At 54.3% G+C, this 14,485-nt stretch overlaps 3 protein-coding genes across 3 annotated transcripts; 2 read left to right on the top strand and 1 right to left on the bottom strand.

The window, feature by feature from the left end:
* On the bottom strand, positions 1–6,583 carry JN550_009363 (uncharacterized protein; the record flags this gene model as incomplete). Its single annotated transcript, XM_049321428.1, has 2 exons — positions 1–265; positions 375–6,583. The coding sequence occupies 2 exons, from the start codon at positions 6,581–6,583 to the stop codon at positions 1–3; spliced, it is 6,474 nt and encodes a 2,157-aa protein (XP_049168720.1).
* A 1,988-nt stretch (positions 6,584–8,571) lies between these two features.
* JN550_009362 (uncharacterized protein) lies at positions 8,572–9,144 on the top strand (the record flags this gene model as incomplete). The annotated part of the gene is made up of 1 exon (XM_049321427.1): positions 8,572–9,144. One exon carries the CDS (start codon positions 8,572–8,574, stop codon positions 9,142–9,144), a length of 573 nt encoding a protein of 190 aa, XP_049168719.1.
* A 956-nt stretch (positions 9,145–10,100) lies between these two features.
* JN550_009361 (uncharacterized protein) lies at positions 10,101–14,447 on the top strand (the record flags this gene model as incomplete). The annotated part of the gene is made up of 10 exons (XM_049321425.1): positions 10,101–10,793; positions 10,862–10,897; positions 10,948–11,345; positions 11,391–11,618; positions 11,684–12,375; positions 12,448–12,921; positions 12,991–13,080; positions 13,530–13,901; positions 13,970–14,055; positions 14,127–14,447. The coding sequence occupies 10 exons, from the start codon at positions 10,101–10,103 to the stop codon at positions 14,445–14,447; spliced, it is 3,390 nt and encodes a 1,129-aa protein (XP_049168718.1).
* Between the last annotated feature and the right edge of the window lie 38 nt (positions 14,448–14,485).

Raw genomic sequence — 14,485 nt, 5'->3', positions numbered from 1 at the left:
CTAGATCGTCTCCCAGCCGCCGTTGTTGATGTCGGCCTCGAGCTTGCGGCTGATGAAGCTGGGTATGCCGTGCGAGAGCCAGATGGCGCGCAGGGCGTCGTAGCGGCGCTGGTTGAGGAAGAGCAGGCGGCCGTGGCGCAGGCCGACGTCGACCTCGCCGTAGCGGTCGATGTAGGGCGCGTTGCTGAAGGAGCCGCTGACGCGGTGGAGGTAGAAGATGGAGCACTTGCGGATGTTGATAAAGAGGCCGATGTTGCGCTGGCATCTGGGTTTGGGTCATTTGTGGTTAGCATGTATGCCTTTGAAGCTGTAAAAGGAGGTCGGGAGGGGACGTTTCGTGTGCAAAATGGCGCTCACATAAAGGGGAAACTCACTTGAACAACATGTGCTGGGTGGCACCCCCGATCTTCATTGTCCGCTGCTGCTCGCCAGGCCCCTCCGGTCTGTAGCTCTTGAGACAGCAAATGGTCTGGCCGCAGAATATCTCGCCGCACATCAGACACACGATGGGGTCTGCGACGTCCTTGCCGGTGCTGGGGCAGCGACGCTGCGCACACTGCTCAATCAAGGTATCGTAGTTCTTGGGCAGGCCGACGAGCTCAAAGATGCCCGGGTGGCTGACCTGGGCAGAGGGGGGCAGGACGTGGGGACCTTCGCGTTTGCCGGACGGGACAGGGGCAGGGTGGTGCACTTGATGCCGGACCCATCCGCGCACGATGGGCTCGATGCGTGGGGACCAGCCGCAGCTTGTGGCATACGGTGTCAACGCTGCACACATCTCGTCAAAGGACGGGACGCGTAGTGCTGCCGTGAGGCGAGACAGCTCATCCTCCTCAGGCGCCGCAGGGACGTAGCTGTTGAAATCCACGCCATAGTGGACGTGAAGCAGGATGGTGCTCTTGCGAAGGAAGACGAGAGCGTACTTCTTGACGAAGGCGTAGAACTTGGCCAGGCTATCCATACACGGTTGATCGAAACCGACGTTAGGTACATCGTCGGCTATCTCGTTGATCTCCTCACTGCACTTTATGCCCGTCAGGGTGACAAAATTACAGAATGTCGCAAAGTTGCCCAGGGCCGTGTCCTCCGGATCGCGGTGAACCATTTGCTCGAGCCACCGGCCTATGGGCATGTTACGTGAGATGTGGTACACCGTCTTTACGATCTCGGCAAGGTAACAAAGCCGAAGAAGGTTGTTGACATCCATGTTGTGAGAGACAGCAACGCTGAACGCGCTCTCGCACATGAAGATGAAGGGATCCTCGCTCAAGATCGGCTGGAAATCGTCGATCGGCCGGGTGCCTTTGATAGTCTCCTGATTCATATAGTCTGCGATGAAGAGCTGGGTATACTGTCGCTCAGCATCCCGGAGAAACTCGTTCGAAATCCGGTTTTCGCCGCCATACCTCATGCCCCCAATGGAGATATAGGAGGATACGGTCTCGGAAAGTATACGAAGCTGGATAAGTGTCTGCTCTGGAATCTTCTCGATCAAAGTCATTCCGTATTGAGCTTCGACGCCTCTCTGTGCGATTTCTGTAGCCGAGATAGAGTAGCCAACAGCACGGGTCAAAGCCCAGTTGCCGCCAAGATCTTCCTCTTTGATGTCGAACCCTGCACTGGCGAGAAGCTTATTGCTCTGAAGAGTCTCTCGCAGTCGTTGATGAGCTCGCCTCAAAACTTTGTCGTTGCTCTGCGTTTCCGGACTTCTCGACCGAACGCTGGAGTCAGGCGTTGCCACCGCTGAGAAGGTGTCACTGAAAGGAGTACCGACACCCGCAGACTGTGAGCCCACAGGCTCCCACGATTCCGATCCCGCTTGGGAAGACACATCGGCCAGGCTCTCTGGCATCTTTGCCTTCACGTAATTTGCGAAAGCTTGCTGACCCGCCATGAACTGGTTCGCGTAGCCGGCCGGTACCGCCGGCTTTTCGAGAAACGAGGCAAAGTCATCCGGATTCTGCAGAACACCTGGATAGGATTCCTCTTTGCCGTCCCAGGTAATAGGGAGGAACGCATTTCCAAGAGCTTTGCACAAGGGGCAAACAAACTCTTTCCGCTCCAGCGATTCAGGATGGTGACGCGCAATCTGATGGACGTGGCGACGGGAAGTGGCCTCGATATATGTCTCAAAACAGTTGTAGTGCATAATGTGACCGCAGGAAACTGCTACTGGCCCAGGCCGACACAGGTTTGCGGGAAACCCCTTACCGACGCCTTGCTTCTCGGCAAGGAAGCTCTCTCCGGCTGCGTTGACCTTTTCGACCATCTTCCGATTTTCGTGTGCCAGGCCAAACGGGCGGATTGGATCTGCCGATCGGTCTAGATTGATGGGGGTATTTGCAGCTTCTCGGACGAAATCGGCGTCTTGGAAATCTGTCTGTCGAAGCAGGTGACTGTCAAGAAATAACCCAAAAGTGCCGTATAGACGTCCATCATCGGTGTCTTCTTGGCAGAGAATGCAGGTCCCCCTGGGGTACTTCCAGAAGTTCTTCTGTTCTTCCATAGGCTGTGCCTCGTCGACATCATCAATATCCTCATCACCCCAATCGATATCCCCTTGCATTTCCAGAAAACTCTTCTGTTGTTGCTGGAACTGGGCCATGACTTTGGCTTGTCGGTCTAAAGCAGCCTTCTTCTTCCGTTCGCGCTCTTCATCGGCGTTCTGTGTGCTGGCAGGAGACGCCGTATCCAGTCTATCTATGGGTATCCCAAGTCGTTGGTACGCCGAGTCGAAATGTGTCGGCATCTTCTGTCTCATCCTCTTGAGGATCAACGTGATCTTCGGCTGGCACGCCTTCATTCCTTCGTTGTCAGACATCAACTCCAGTAGAGAGACTATGGTCTTTGCCGTGGGTGCATCCTGTAAGAAATTGCTACGACCTGGTGTGTTGAGGGCCGTATAGATGAAAGAATTATCTTGAGAATTCTTCTCATCGGTCTTGTCCTCGGCAATTGCAATGAGCACCAGGTGCAATACAACTTGCAAGAATGCCTCAACGCGGGTGAAGGGGACGTCAGGGGTAAGCTTAGCTGCAACCAGAGGATACAGTAGGCAATAGTAGATGATTTGTGCAAACATTCCCGTGCTGGTGAACTGACCCAATCCAGCAAAAGCTCCAGATGGGATGGGCCTCAATCTTGGCTCGTAAACAACATCTTCGACAGCTTTTCCTGTCTTCTTTGCCATCATCTTACGGTAAGCAGCCTCTGATTCTTCCCTCTGGTTCTTGTTATAATACGCAATGTATGGGTCGATATCCTCGATGAATTGAGGCCTCAGTTCAAACGTGCCAACATCTGATATTCCTTCAGGCGCCTTGAAGGTAGCAACCTCGTCGAGGACCCTCTGGAAATCTTCTTGCTCGTGGAATCTGTCCGGCAGTTTGCTGCAAATCTCGTTGAAAGATAGAGGCCGGAAACAGAGGACATGAGTGACATCCCGCCGCATGGCCATGAGATGCGTCTCATGCTCATCCTGAGTCGGAAGCAAGGACGTTCTGTCGCTTAGTAAAACGATGAGTAGGTGTATCATATCCTCGATAACGTCCAGACGTTGCGTCTCATCTTGACCTTCGGAAGTTTGCTCGAAGAACCCCTTTATCCATTTCTCCATCCCAAAACGGTCTACGATAGAGACAAGAACGCGGCTGGGATCACAAACGACCATAGCAGTCTGTAGCAAGAAGATATCGCGATGATGGGTATGGTTTCTGTGGAGCTGGCTCCGGTACGTGACGGCTTGATGTCGTAGGCTGATACCGTTTCGAACCCACATGCTAGCCTTGATTTGAGCCAGCCAGGCGCAGACTCGTAGCGGGTAGTCGAATGCAGCCATCAGATAATCCTCTGATGCATAATCACGTTTGGGCATGGTCTTACGGCCCATAGACCGTGGCTGGATCTTGAGTTCTTGTGTGGTGAAGCTCAGCACTGAAGTGAGCTGCTGAGATGACATGTGCTTCCCGCATTCAATGAGCCAGGATAAAGTATAGTGCAGAGCATGGTGGAAGCTGATTGGCTGCTCCTCGACCACAAATTTGACGACATTGTAGGTTACGGATTCGCCAGCAAATTCGAAATCGGTGAGCGGTTTGAAGCGAACCTCATCTTTGACCTCCGCCTGCGTAAATCTTGCACGCTCGGCTCCAATCGAGCTGATGATGACGTTCTTAGCAGTCAACCTGATAGCTTTGGAGACATATTGGGAGTCGTGCGCAGGAAGATTCCGGAAAGAGTCGGCTAGCAGTCTGCAGAGGGAGTTGATCTCACGCGTCATCAGAGACGCTCCGATCCAGCTGTCGGTCTCATACTCAACATGCTCACCCACCGCCCTTGTGTTAGGGCATATTCCTTGATGAAGCTTAACTAGATCGAGGAACTGCATTAGATACCTCTCCTCAGTCCTCATGCGCTCTTGGACGTGCGGTGATCCAAATAAGTACTTGATGTCAACATAAAAATGATACATGCGCCTGTTGGTGACAGAACCTGTATCAAACCCCAGAACCGCACTTGATGAGACTTCCCACGGATGTCCCACCTGTCTTGTTGTCAAGAAGGTGTACAAAATGGCCAAGAGGTTGGTCAAGAAGTTCCCCCGTTCGACAACTTCGGCGGTGATAGACGGAGTTGTCAGCATCTGCAGGGAGATGTTGATGATAGAATGATCAGGCTCGCGATCTCCGATCAGATACAACTGAGCGAGCAAAGTGTAGAGGGCAGCAAACCTCAGGCCGAGTATCCGTTTGAACTCGGGAATGGTGACTACAGTGGATATGTACAGGGACCGAAGATCTTGCCGGACCCTTTTCCACATTCTCAAATCAAAGAGAATAAGCCAATCAAGCCGCACCCGTTCGAAAACATCTTCATAGGGGCGCTCCTTTGCAGGTTCCATATAGGCCGCAGGCATCTCTACCCAGTATCGGCCGGGCCGCGGGGGTTCTGAGCTGTCTGCCTTGTTCGGGCCAGGCGTCTTAGGTATTTCTAAATTCGCCTTTGCGTACACTGTTGGCGCGATCAAAGGCTCAGCGGTATCCGAGTCCGACGGCGTCAGCTCTCGATCTCGCGTGGTGCGTCTAGGAGCAGGTGGTGGCGGCGGTGGAGGAGGTGGATATCCTGCCATGGTGGCCTCCTCCTCTTCGAGTGCGTCCCCAGCGGCATCGGTCCGCCAGTCGGACATGTTGACATCGCCGCCGCCGGCGGTTCCCGCGTCAATCATCATTACATCGCCATCCAAATCGTCGTCATCGTCGACGTCGTCGTCATCATCATCGTGGTCATGGTCCTCCTCATCGCTCATAGGGGTCTGGTTGCCATCATCATCTGAGTCGTCCAGGATGTTGGCCAAGGTTGTGGTTGTCGTGACTCCGCCGCCTGCAGCATTCATCCGTGCAATAATTCGGTTGCGCCTCAGGAAAAAGCGTGCAGTCTCATTCTCCTCGTGCTGCTGCTCAAGGAGTTCCTCGTCTTCGATATCTGGCAAGTTGCTGGCGTGGGCGGCAGGACTTCCTTTTCTCCACGGCATGAGGAGCTCCTCGCAGACGACCTGTCTGAGCAGACTGCCATCGGAGCCGACGAAACAGCCGGCAATGTCATTGAGCCAACCGATCAGCGTGCCGCACATCTGTTCGCGAAATGTGTCGCGAGAGGATCGGATTGTGACGGTAACCTTGATCTGCTCAAGAATCTTGGCCACGTGGAGGAGGTGGTCGATGTCGTTGCTGTACATAAGGATGCTGCGTCCGATGCTGTCCGTTTCCAGAGCCCTCTGGTATCCCTCAGCCATACTCTTCCGGCAGGCCCGGGCCACTTGGGATTGTACCTCGTCCACGGTATGCTTCTCATCGTTCCACAGGAGGACTGCCCACTCGTCCGGGGACTCCAGATCTCCGCCATTGTAGACCGAGTTGAGGCGTGACGACTTCTCATCCTGCTCGATGGACTCTCTGGACTTGGGCTGTCTCAACTGCTCCGGGGAACAGGATATGACGTCGCAAATGAAGTCCAGCACCCTGGCGACCGTCATGCGCACGTTTTTGACGAGGTCATCGGGCAGGCCGGCTGCCTCCTTGCCTTTTCCCTTGGACCGGTCCGAGTCACGCTCGGAATGTATGGTACAGAATATGGGACGCTTCCAAGCCTCAGGATCCCCGCAATCACAGCAGCCGCTGTTTCCTGGCGATATGGTGATCTTGACTAGGTGGCCTTCGTGATCGGTGGCGTCGAAACATTTGCTGCAGAGGACGCAGGTGTCGTCGGCAGAGCAGGTACGGCAGCCATACGTAGCCTCGCCAGCGCGGAAGATGTGACCACAAGCCTTGCCTCTTGCTGCCTCGGTGTATTCTGCGCCGTCGACAGCTCCTTGTGCTTCCCTAAGCTGCAACGTGCTCTGCGGCGTGAGCTTGCCGTCTGGAAAGAACAGGCGAAGGTACTCGGGCCGTCCTCCAGCCATAGACCAGAAGAGGTTGTGTAGCAGGTCGCGACGAGCGGCGTCATTGTACCGAGAACCGTGTCGCCTCGGAAGCTCTATCAAGTGCTGGCAGAGCTGCAGCTCTTGGGTCGACATGGTCGGGTCCATGATCAGCGTTGCCACTGGTTCATTCTCTATGCTCGCCGAGGCTTGGACGGCGATGCGTTTCGACGGTACCCGGTCGGTGATCGGAACGTGATTTATTCGTCGTGATCGCCGATATTATCTCACAGCCAGGTTTCCGCCCGTGTTCGTGGGCTTGGAGAGCTGATGGTGGAGGGGTGAATGGAACGGAATGGGAGAGACTCAAACGCAGATGAGTTGCAGCCTGATGCAGGTGGGTAAAGTTCGTGGATTCGCGCCCGGACAACAAGAGCCAGCAGCGAGGGTTTTGGTAAATGGGATCGCGACGGGAAAGGACTCGGGGGCGAGCGAGCGGATTGCAGGTTGCGCAGAGGTCCGGAAGGGCGGTTTCGGCGTTGATGTCAATCACGGGTCATTACTAACTTGAGCAGAGGGAAGCTGTGGAGGGGCAAATGCGGTAAGAGTCGAATAATGGGTCGGGCGCTCTCGCCCACAGCCAACCGGATTTCGGTCACAGTGGAACGTCTATCTATCCAAATTGCCGGATAGGGATGGTTTTGTATTCAGACATGGCCTGTCACAAGATGTCCTGAGCCTTTGTTCAGCACCTCACCTGGGCGTGCACAACATGGCCATGGAGGTTGCGAGCTATCAACAGATGGCCGGCAGGTGGCGTCATGCCGGATGGGATCGGGCGAGCGTCCAGGGCCAGGCGAGGGCCCGCAACACGACGACATTCACACTTGAAGCAGTGACAGAAAGGCGGATCCGTGAATCGAAAACAGTTCTTGATACGTCCTGCAGATGTCTCGGAGCACCAGAGCCGGCATCGACGGCCCCAACACCACTACTTGACCATCACATGTTCGCTCGCGTACGGGGCCGGTGCACCGGGATGAGGAATTGCTCTTTTCAATGAAATGTATCTTGTCCGTCTATAATGTACAGAAGTACAGGAGCAACTTTTGTCTCGTCGTTGCAGGTATCGCGTCGCCAGGTGACAGCCATCTATTCCTCCTCCTCGGCCTCGACGTATCGGCTTCGGATGTCCTTCCATTGGCGCTGCAAGCCAGTCAGCAACAGGGGATCGTAGGGTAGGAGGGAGAGGCAGGAAGGAACCTACTCCGCGGTTCATGTTGTCCCACAGCTTGTTCATGCCCTGGTTGTAGAGACTGCCGTCGCGTTAGTTTTTCCCGACCCATCATTCCCGGCGTCAAGAGTCTACCCACAGCTCGAAGGCGAAGCCGGCGCCGAAGACGGCACCCAGCATGGTGAAGTTCCGTCGGAACAGGGTGCTACATTCAACTGTTAACTCGGTTGTTGGACGGCTCGTAGGCGGTGGACTGACTTGTAGAGGGCGGACTGTTGCGCGATTAGTTTTGGTCATCTAGAGTCACGGTGGCGGGGCGGGCGGGAGCGTACCATTGTGCCTGGGAGTCGCAGGTGCGCGTTGGAGGATGGCAGGTGTGTTGAGGGCCGGGTCGGGGAGGGCAAAGTGGCTCAATTGATCACGAAGAGCAGAGTCTGGTTCCAAAGGTGAGGCTCTCGCACAGGTCTCGGTGCAACCGTCGACTCTCTCGCCAAAGATTTGGGAATTGGCCGTCTCCGATTGGCCAGAGCTTTCAAGCCTCGCTGCTGCGGCCCACCCGGCGGCCTAGGGGCCTAGGGGCCTAGTCATTGGACGCCAGTGGGCTGAGAGCGCCAGACAGCCTGAAAGCCTAGGAGCCACCCGACCGACCGACCGACCCTTGGAACCCGGCACTCATCAGTCGGCCGGCTTTCAGCTTGCAGCACAGTCAAGACTTCAAAATCCCATGTAAAACAGCACAAGTCAAGCCGACCTCTGCAAGCCCAAGCAACGACGCTTTGCACGGCGTCTTGGCCTGCTCTATAGCTACCAAGACCCGAGTTACACGACCACTCGGCACCCGACTGCCCAGCGCAGCGCCGCTGAATTTCCTATCAAACTCAGCGCTCCGGCGCCCCGTGTACCCCGCCAACGCCCTCCGAAAATGCCCTCAGAACCGTCCAGGTCGGGCATCGTTGTCGACGAGGCCAGTGGTGAACGGCACATTCCCGAGTCGGTCCGAGCCGACGGCACCACGAGGAAAGCAATCAAAATCAAGCCCGGCTATCGCCCGCCCGAGGATGTCGAGATCTACAAGAACCGCACCGCCGAGGGCTTCAGGAACCGCGGCAAGAGCGGGATCCCCGGCGCCGACGGCCTGAAAGACCAGAAGGTTGAAACGGCGTCCACCGCCGCCAGCAACAAGAATGCCAAGCGCCGCGAGGCCCGCAAGAAGGCCAAGGAAGGACAGTCTGACGCGCCTGCCGAGCCGTCCAAGGAGGAGCCCAGAGTGGAGGAGCTAGACCCCGAGGCCGAGAAGGAGAAGAAGGCCCGCAACTTGAAGAAGAAGCTCAAGCAGGCCAAGGACCTGAAGAGCAAGAAGGACGAGGGAGAGTCGTTGCTCCCCGAGCAGATCGCCAAGGTCATCAAGATCAATGAGCTGATCAGGGAGCTGGAAGCTCTCGGCTTCGATGCTGACGGCGAGCCGAAAGCGGGCAATGGCAAGCAAGAAGGTTGAAGTCCCGCCAAAGCTTCTCGTTCATGCGGCGTGAAGGCATCAACCCCAATCGTATACTTCACGACACGCCCAAAAAAAGCAGACCTTGAGGCCAGTCCATGTCCAAGGTGCTTCCTTAGGTACTGGCTAATACTAGCTGCTGATTGCTTGCCAGTTGGCGGTCCCGCAAGGCCCCGGGATCCGACAGATTGTCACGATGCGATCTACATTCAGAGGGACAACTGTACTATAGCTACAAAGCATGGCTGGGTTCAGACCACGCCGGGAAGCACGTCATGTCATAGCAGCCTCAAGTCAGACACCCCATGGCAGGTATATGTATCTTTAGAGAGCAACCGCGCTGCTGAGCTCGGGCAGTGTGAGGAAATCAAGAGACCCTATATCTGCGATAATGAATTTATCATTCAACCAGGATCTGTGTGAATTACTCGAGTTTCCAGTACAAATGCAATCTCAGTATTGATCGACTAGGTGTGACACGACAGTAAACGACGTTCATGTTTCATTGCCAAAAGCTTGGCTTCCAGTAAACAGACCGTGTGCGGCTATTCTAGCACGACTGGAGGACTGGACTGCTAGTGCCCATCCGACAGATGACGAATTCGAGACGTGAATAGGAAGCCAATAAATTGCAAATGAACTAAGCCTTTGAGACAAGGTTTCAGCAGTATGTGGTCGGCTGTCGTTACGGACTGGCCAGCTAACTATACGTAGATCGGCGGGAAGGCTAGCCTCAAGTGGGTATAAACTGCAGTGGACCCTTCCTTACTACAACCCTGTCAGGCGCGTCTGACCCAATGCGCGTCAATACCTGGAGCTCCTGACCTTGCAATACCACACACACTGCTTCCGAATGCGTACACAACACTCTACCAAACTTTCAGCTCGGCTATACTAGCAGCATTTCTCCGCCGTCATTGTTCCGTGCAGATGCTGATTAATTCCTATGTTGCAGCATGACATCCACCCCAGACTCTGTCAAGGAGGAGCTGTCTGCTGTTCTCAACAAACTTGGGCACCCAGTATGCCCTGATTGCACCGAACTCGCCCTACCAGATTGCTGCCACAACGAGCCAGGAAGCCTCCGGAAGGAGCTTCAGGGCATTTTTGGCAAATGGAACTCCGTCATCACAGAAGACGGGGTGCGCGAACCTACCCCAGTCTTCTACTGCCTAGAGGAATGGCGCACGATGGAGGACCTGTCTTCAGTGCAGCTGCAGCAGAACGACCTGGTCAAACTTGAAACTGCGTACGAAGCCGCCGCTGTGGCAGGCTTTGATGTGTACTTGGCTCATGTTCATATGGAGCAGAAGGGCTTCTCTTGGGACCATGACCCTCAGGACTCAGCGGATGACCTCGAGGAAGAGGGCGAGGAAGACCCGGAAACCAGTCAGGAAGGCTCAGAGCGTGGCGCAAACCCCGATTTTGCCAAGAATGAGCCCCTTGACGAGTCTGGCACAAGGAACGTTGTAGTGCCGCCGGAGGAGGAAGTGGAACGGCAATGGTCTGTTGAGGTCCTCTACCAGAAGGATCAGAAGCTCATAGCAAGGTTGCCGCTCAACACTGGCGAGTTATTGCAAGGGCCGGGCTTCTTCGATGGAGAAGAACCAGATGATGAGGAGTATGAGGATGATGGCAACGATTGGCGGGTGAGTCAACCCCTCGTAACTGGACGAGAAACAATCTCAGTAGCACGCAACTAACACATTGGCGGTAGCTTGGCGCTTCTTACACTCGAGAGTTCTATGCTTTGGTATGTTTAAGGGTGTAGCCGTCATACAGTCTCTATCTAACCTCAGACAGGCTCTTGCTATTGTCCCCCGGGCATCTATCGGCAACTTGCTCTCGGGCGTATTTGAGAGAGACCAGCCCGAAAATGCTGGTTCCGTATTAGAATACTTTGCTACCAAGTGCATAGAGCCGGAGAAGGACGAGCAGAGCTTTAAGGTCCTTCGCGGAGTCTGCTCGAATTGGCCAGCACCACTACCAGATGACGAGAGACCCTGGGTTGCAATTCGCAAGATGCAGCTCGTTGAAACTCTAGCTATCCGCTACTACACCATCGCATTACTTTACGAGGATCAGGACTTGTTCGACTCTGTTTGCGAGAGCCTAGAACCACTCTATACTATGGCGTTCTATGACTGGCTTGGCAAAACCCTCAAAGGCACCACGCTGAACCTGACTGCGTTACGTCAACCGTGAGTCAAGAGCCATACAAGCTTGGTCATCACTAACCGAGTCAGGATCACTCGAAATATTGCCGCGATACCGAGGTTTGGAGACAGATACGTCGCCGTTGTCACCTTGGACGCGCTGCATGCAGATGCACCTACAGAAATGCTAGCGACCAGTATAGAAGCCCTCAATGCTTCCGTGAAAGCTTGCGAGCAGCAGATCATGTTCGAGCAAGACGGTGAGACGCTCCTCATTGCAGCGCGCTTCTTCCAAAACCTGGCGTGGATAGAATCGCAGTGAGTTGTCCCATACCCGTGGTTGGAATACGTTGAGACACGTTCAGGGTGCTCATTGTCTTTAGTGTCATTCCCCTCATTGAAAAACGCCCGTACGACATTGCATTCGCGATTGGTTTCAGCTGGCAGCTGTATCAGTTCGCTGAACAGGGCATTTTCCCGAAAGAAGAAGCGCTGAGTCTTGTCAAAACAGCCGTCAATTCTGCCATAGAGCACATGCAAGCTTCCCTTCTTTTAAGCATGGAGTCCTGGCAGGATGAAATGCAGCGAAGGGAGCAGATAGCAAGGCTATCTGGGGAGGTGGCAGACAACAATACTCTGCCTCCTCCCCCTCCTATGACGAGCGATACATTGATAAACTTCGTTCAGATCTTGGTTGACCTGAAAATGACCACAGAGCTGAGCGCTATGATCGTCAAGATGACCGAACAAGTCTCTCAGCTTTCGGAACAGGAGCTTAGCCGATTATACATCCCATTCCTCGGCAAACTCATGGTAAAACTATCTATTCATTCGGATAATTTCTCCTCCGAAGCAACATACCAGTCTCTATATCTTGAAATGATCACAGCTTTTTGGCAAAAGCATATCACCACGGAACCTCAGTTCAATTGGAGTCTCCAAAGTCAGGTTCTAGGGTGTGGGTGTGCCGCCTGCAACCATCTGAACCACTTTCTCCAGAATCCCTACCTTCGAACCACACGCCTTGAGTCGAGACGATACGACATCCACTTGGCGAGAACATTTCACAGCCTAGGTAACTGCTGCACGCTGCAGAAGTTACTTGGTGCGTGGACACTTACGAAACACACTTCTGACTACTACTCAGCCAAGCAAAGCTGGGATGCCCGAGGCTCTGGTGTCCAGGCCGTATTTCAAGCAGCCGACCAACATCATCTGGCAACACTGCTGGGCATACACTACCAAACACTCGTGGGCTTACCACCACCTGGTGCTCCCGTTTCAAGAACGCTGAAGACTACAGACGCCAATATAAGGGAGACTTTACAGAGCTCTACACCTCAGGGCCAGAGCATAGGCCAGAGTCAGATGCCACTGGTCTCAATCCCATCCAGTTACCCGCAGACAGGAGCGCGCAACGAGATCTCGAATTCACCTGGGTTATCCTGTTCCGACAACCAGCCATCCCAATCTACTGATAGTGATCAGCTTGAGGCCACGTCTCGCAAGTCAAAAACGCACTCCGATCCGACGCCTGCATCTCAGTCACAAGGGTCGCAGCGATACCACGCTTCACCGGAGACATATCAATCCGGTGGATCTGTTATATCGACAGCAACCTGTAAGACAAGCTCGGTTCAGACTCGGACTGCATTGGGACCTATCTCTCACAATATCGCCTCATCTACAGGCACAAAACGAAAGTTTGACACCCACACCGAAAGTCACTTCACGATGGATCAACCCAACCAAGATATGGATAGTAAGGCAGTCAAGATATGTTAGCGAGATCATGATCAATGAAATCATTACAATCAACGTCTTACCAGAGCAAGAAAAAGTGCCCGTGGCTAGTAATCACCATGAGATGCTTGATGGCGTTACATCGTAACTCTTACTCGTCTGTCATATAGGACCTGACTGTTAAGCCTCAGTTCGCATACTGTTAAGTAGCCATTCAATTACATCAGAATGAGATTCTTTTGTCTATGTTCGAGAAGGGTGAGGCGACTGACTGAGCGGAGCTCAGATCCACCTAAGCTAGAGGGTCCCCGCATCCGATCCGACGGGCTGGGAAAGTATACCCGCGGTACCAAAGTGCGGCCTTTCCTTGTTGCCTATAACAAGGTGCTATACAGAAGCATACGGCTAAAGTACTATAATTCTTGAGCAACTCCAATCTCGGACCTCCCGAAAATAATAAGAACCTCTGATCGGTAATTGCAACAGTAGAACCCCCAATGGCAGGTAATATCAGTGGCCCGGGATGCCTCTACGTGGAATCCAAGATATCTAGGTCCGATATTCTGGACGAAGCGACGTACACCAAGTGGTACGAGGAGGATCACATCCCCGAGATCCTCGAGACCTCGGGCATCAAGTCCGCCCGCAGGTTCAGGGACATCGACCCGAACGCGGACACGCCGTTTCTCGCCATCTATCCGCTGGAGGACGTGGCATTTCTGACGAGCGACGAGTTCCGGCAGATCAGCGTCAAGAGCGACCTCCTGCCCGACACTGGCCTCGTATACAGCCTGGCGGACTTCGGCGTGCGGTACGACAACCTGATCCAGGTCTATGATCCCACCAAGAAGGGCAAGGGTGAGCAGAAGCGAACCATCTCCCCAAGGCACGCCCGGCCGAGTGAAGCGGAACTAATGCTTTGACAGGCCACACGAAGAGCATCATATCTGCGCAGATCGAGTTGAAAGAGGATGCAGACGCAGCGGACTTCGATAGATGGTACCGCGAAGAAGTCAGCCTCTGCCCCCACGCTTTCTGGTGGACAAACCCCCCTTTTCGTTGCTAACTACCATGAAACTACAGCATCTCGACCTGCTCTCCAAGGCAAAGGGCTACCTCCGGTCGACGCGGTTCAAGAACGTATACGCGCGGACCAATGCGCAGTCACGGGCTCTAAAGGGCCTGTCCACGACGGACGAGCTAGCAGCGGCACCCTTGCCGCCCGTGTGGCTGACGATCCATGAGTTCGAGGTCGAAAGCCCCGATCTGGCGGAGATGAAGGCGCTGACGGCGTCGCCGTGGACCGAGAGGATCTACGCGGAGCGCAAGCTGGGGATTTTCAAGGTTTATAAGCTTGTTGCCGAGTTTGGCCAGAAGGATTGGTTTCATGGTGTGGACGTGTAGTTATGGCGATTGAGCGAAATGGGTCTATAGATTCCGGC

This window comes from Neoarthrinium moseri, assembly GCF_022829205.1.
Source record: "Neoarthrinium moseri strain CBS 164.80 chromosome Unknown scaffold42_Wmoseri_CBS_16480, whole genome shotgun sequence".
NCBI lineage: Eukaryota > Fungi > Ascomycota > Sordariomycetes > Amphisphaeriales > Apiosporaceae > Neoarthrinium > Neoarthrinium moseri.
The sequence above is the reverse complement of the archived record's forward strand: the minus strand, read 5'-3'. Positions and strand labels throughout refer to the sequence as shown.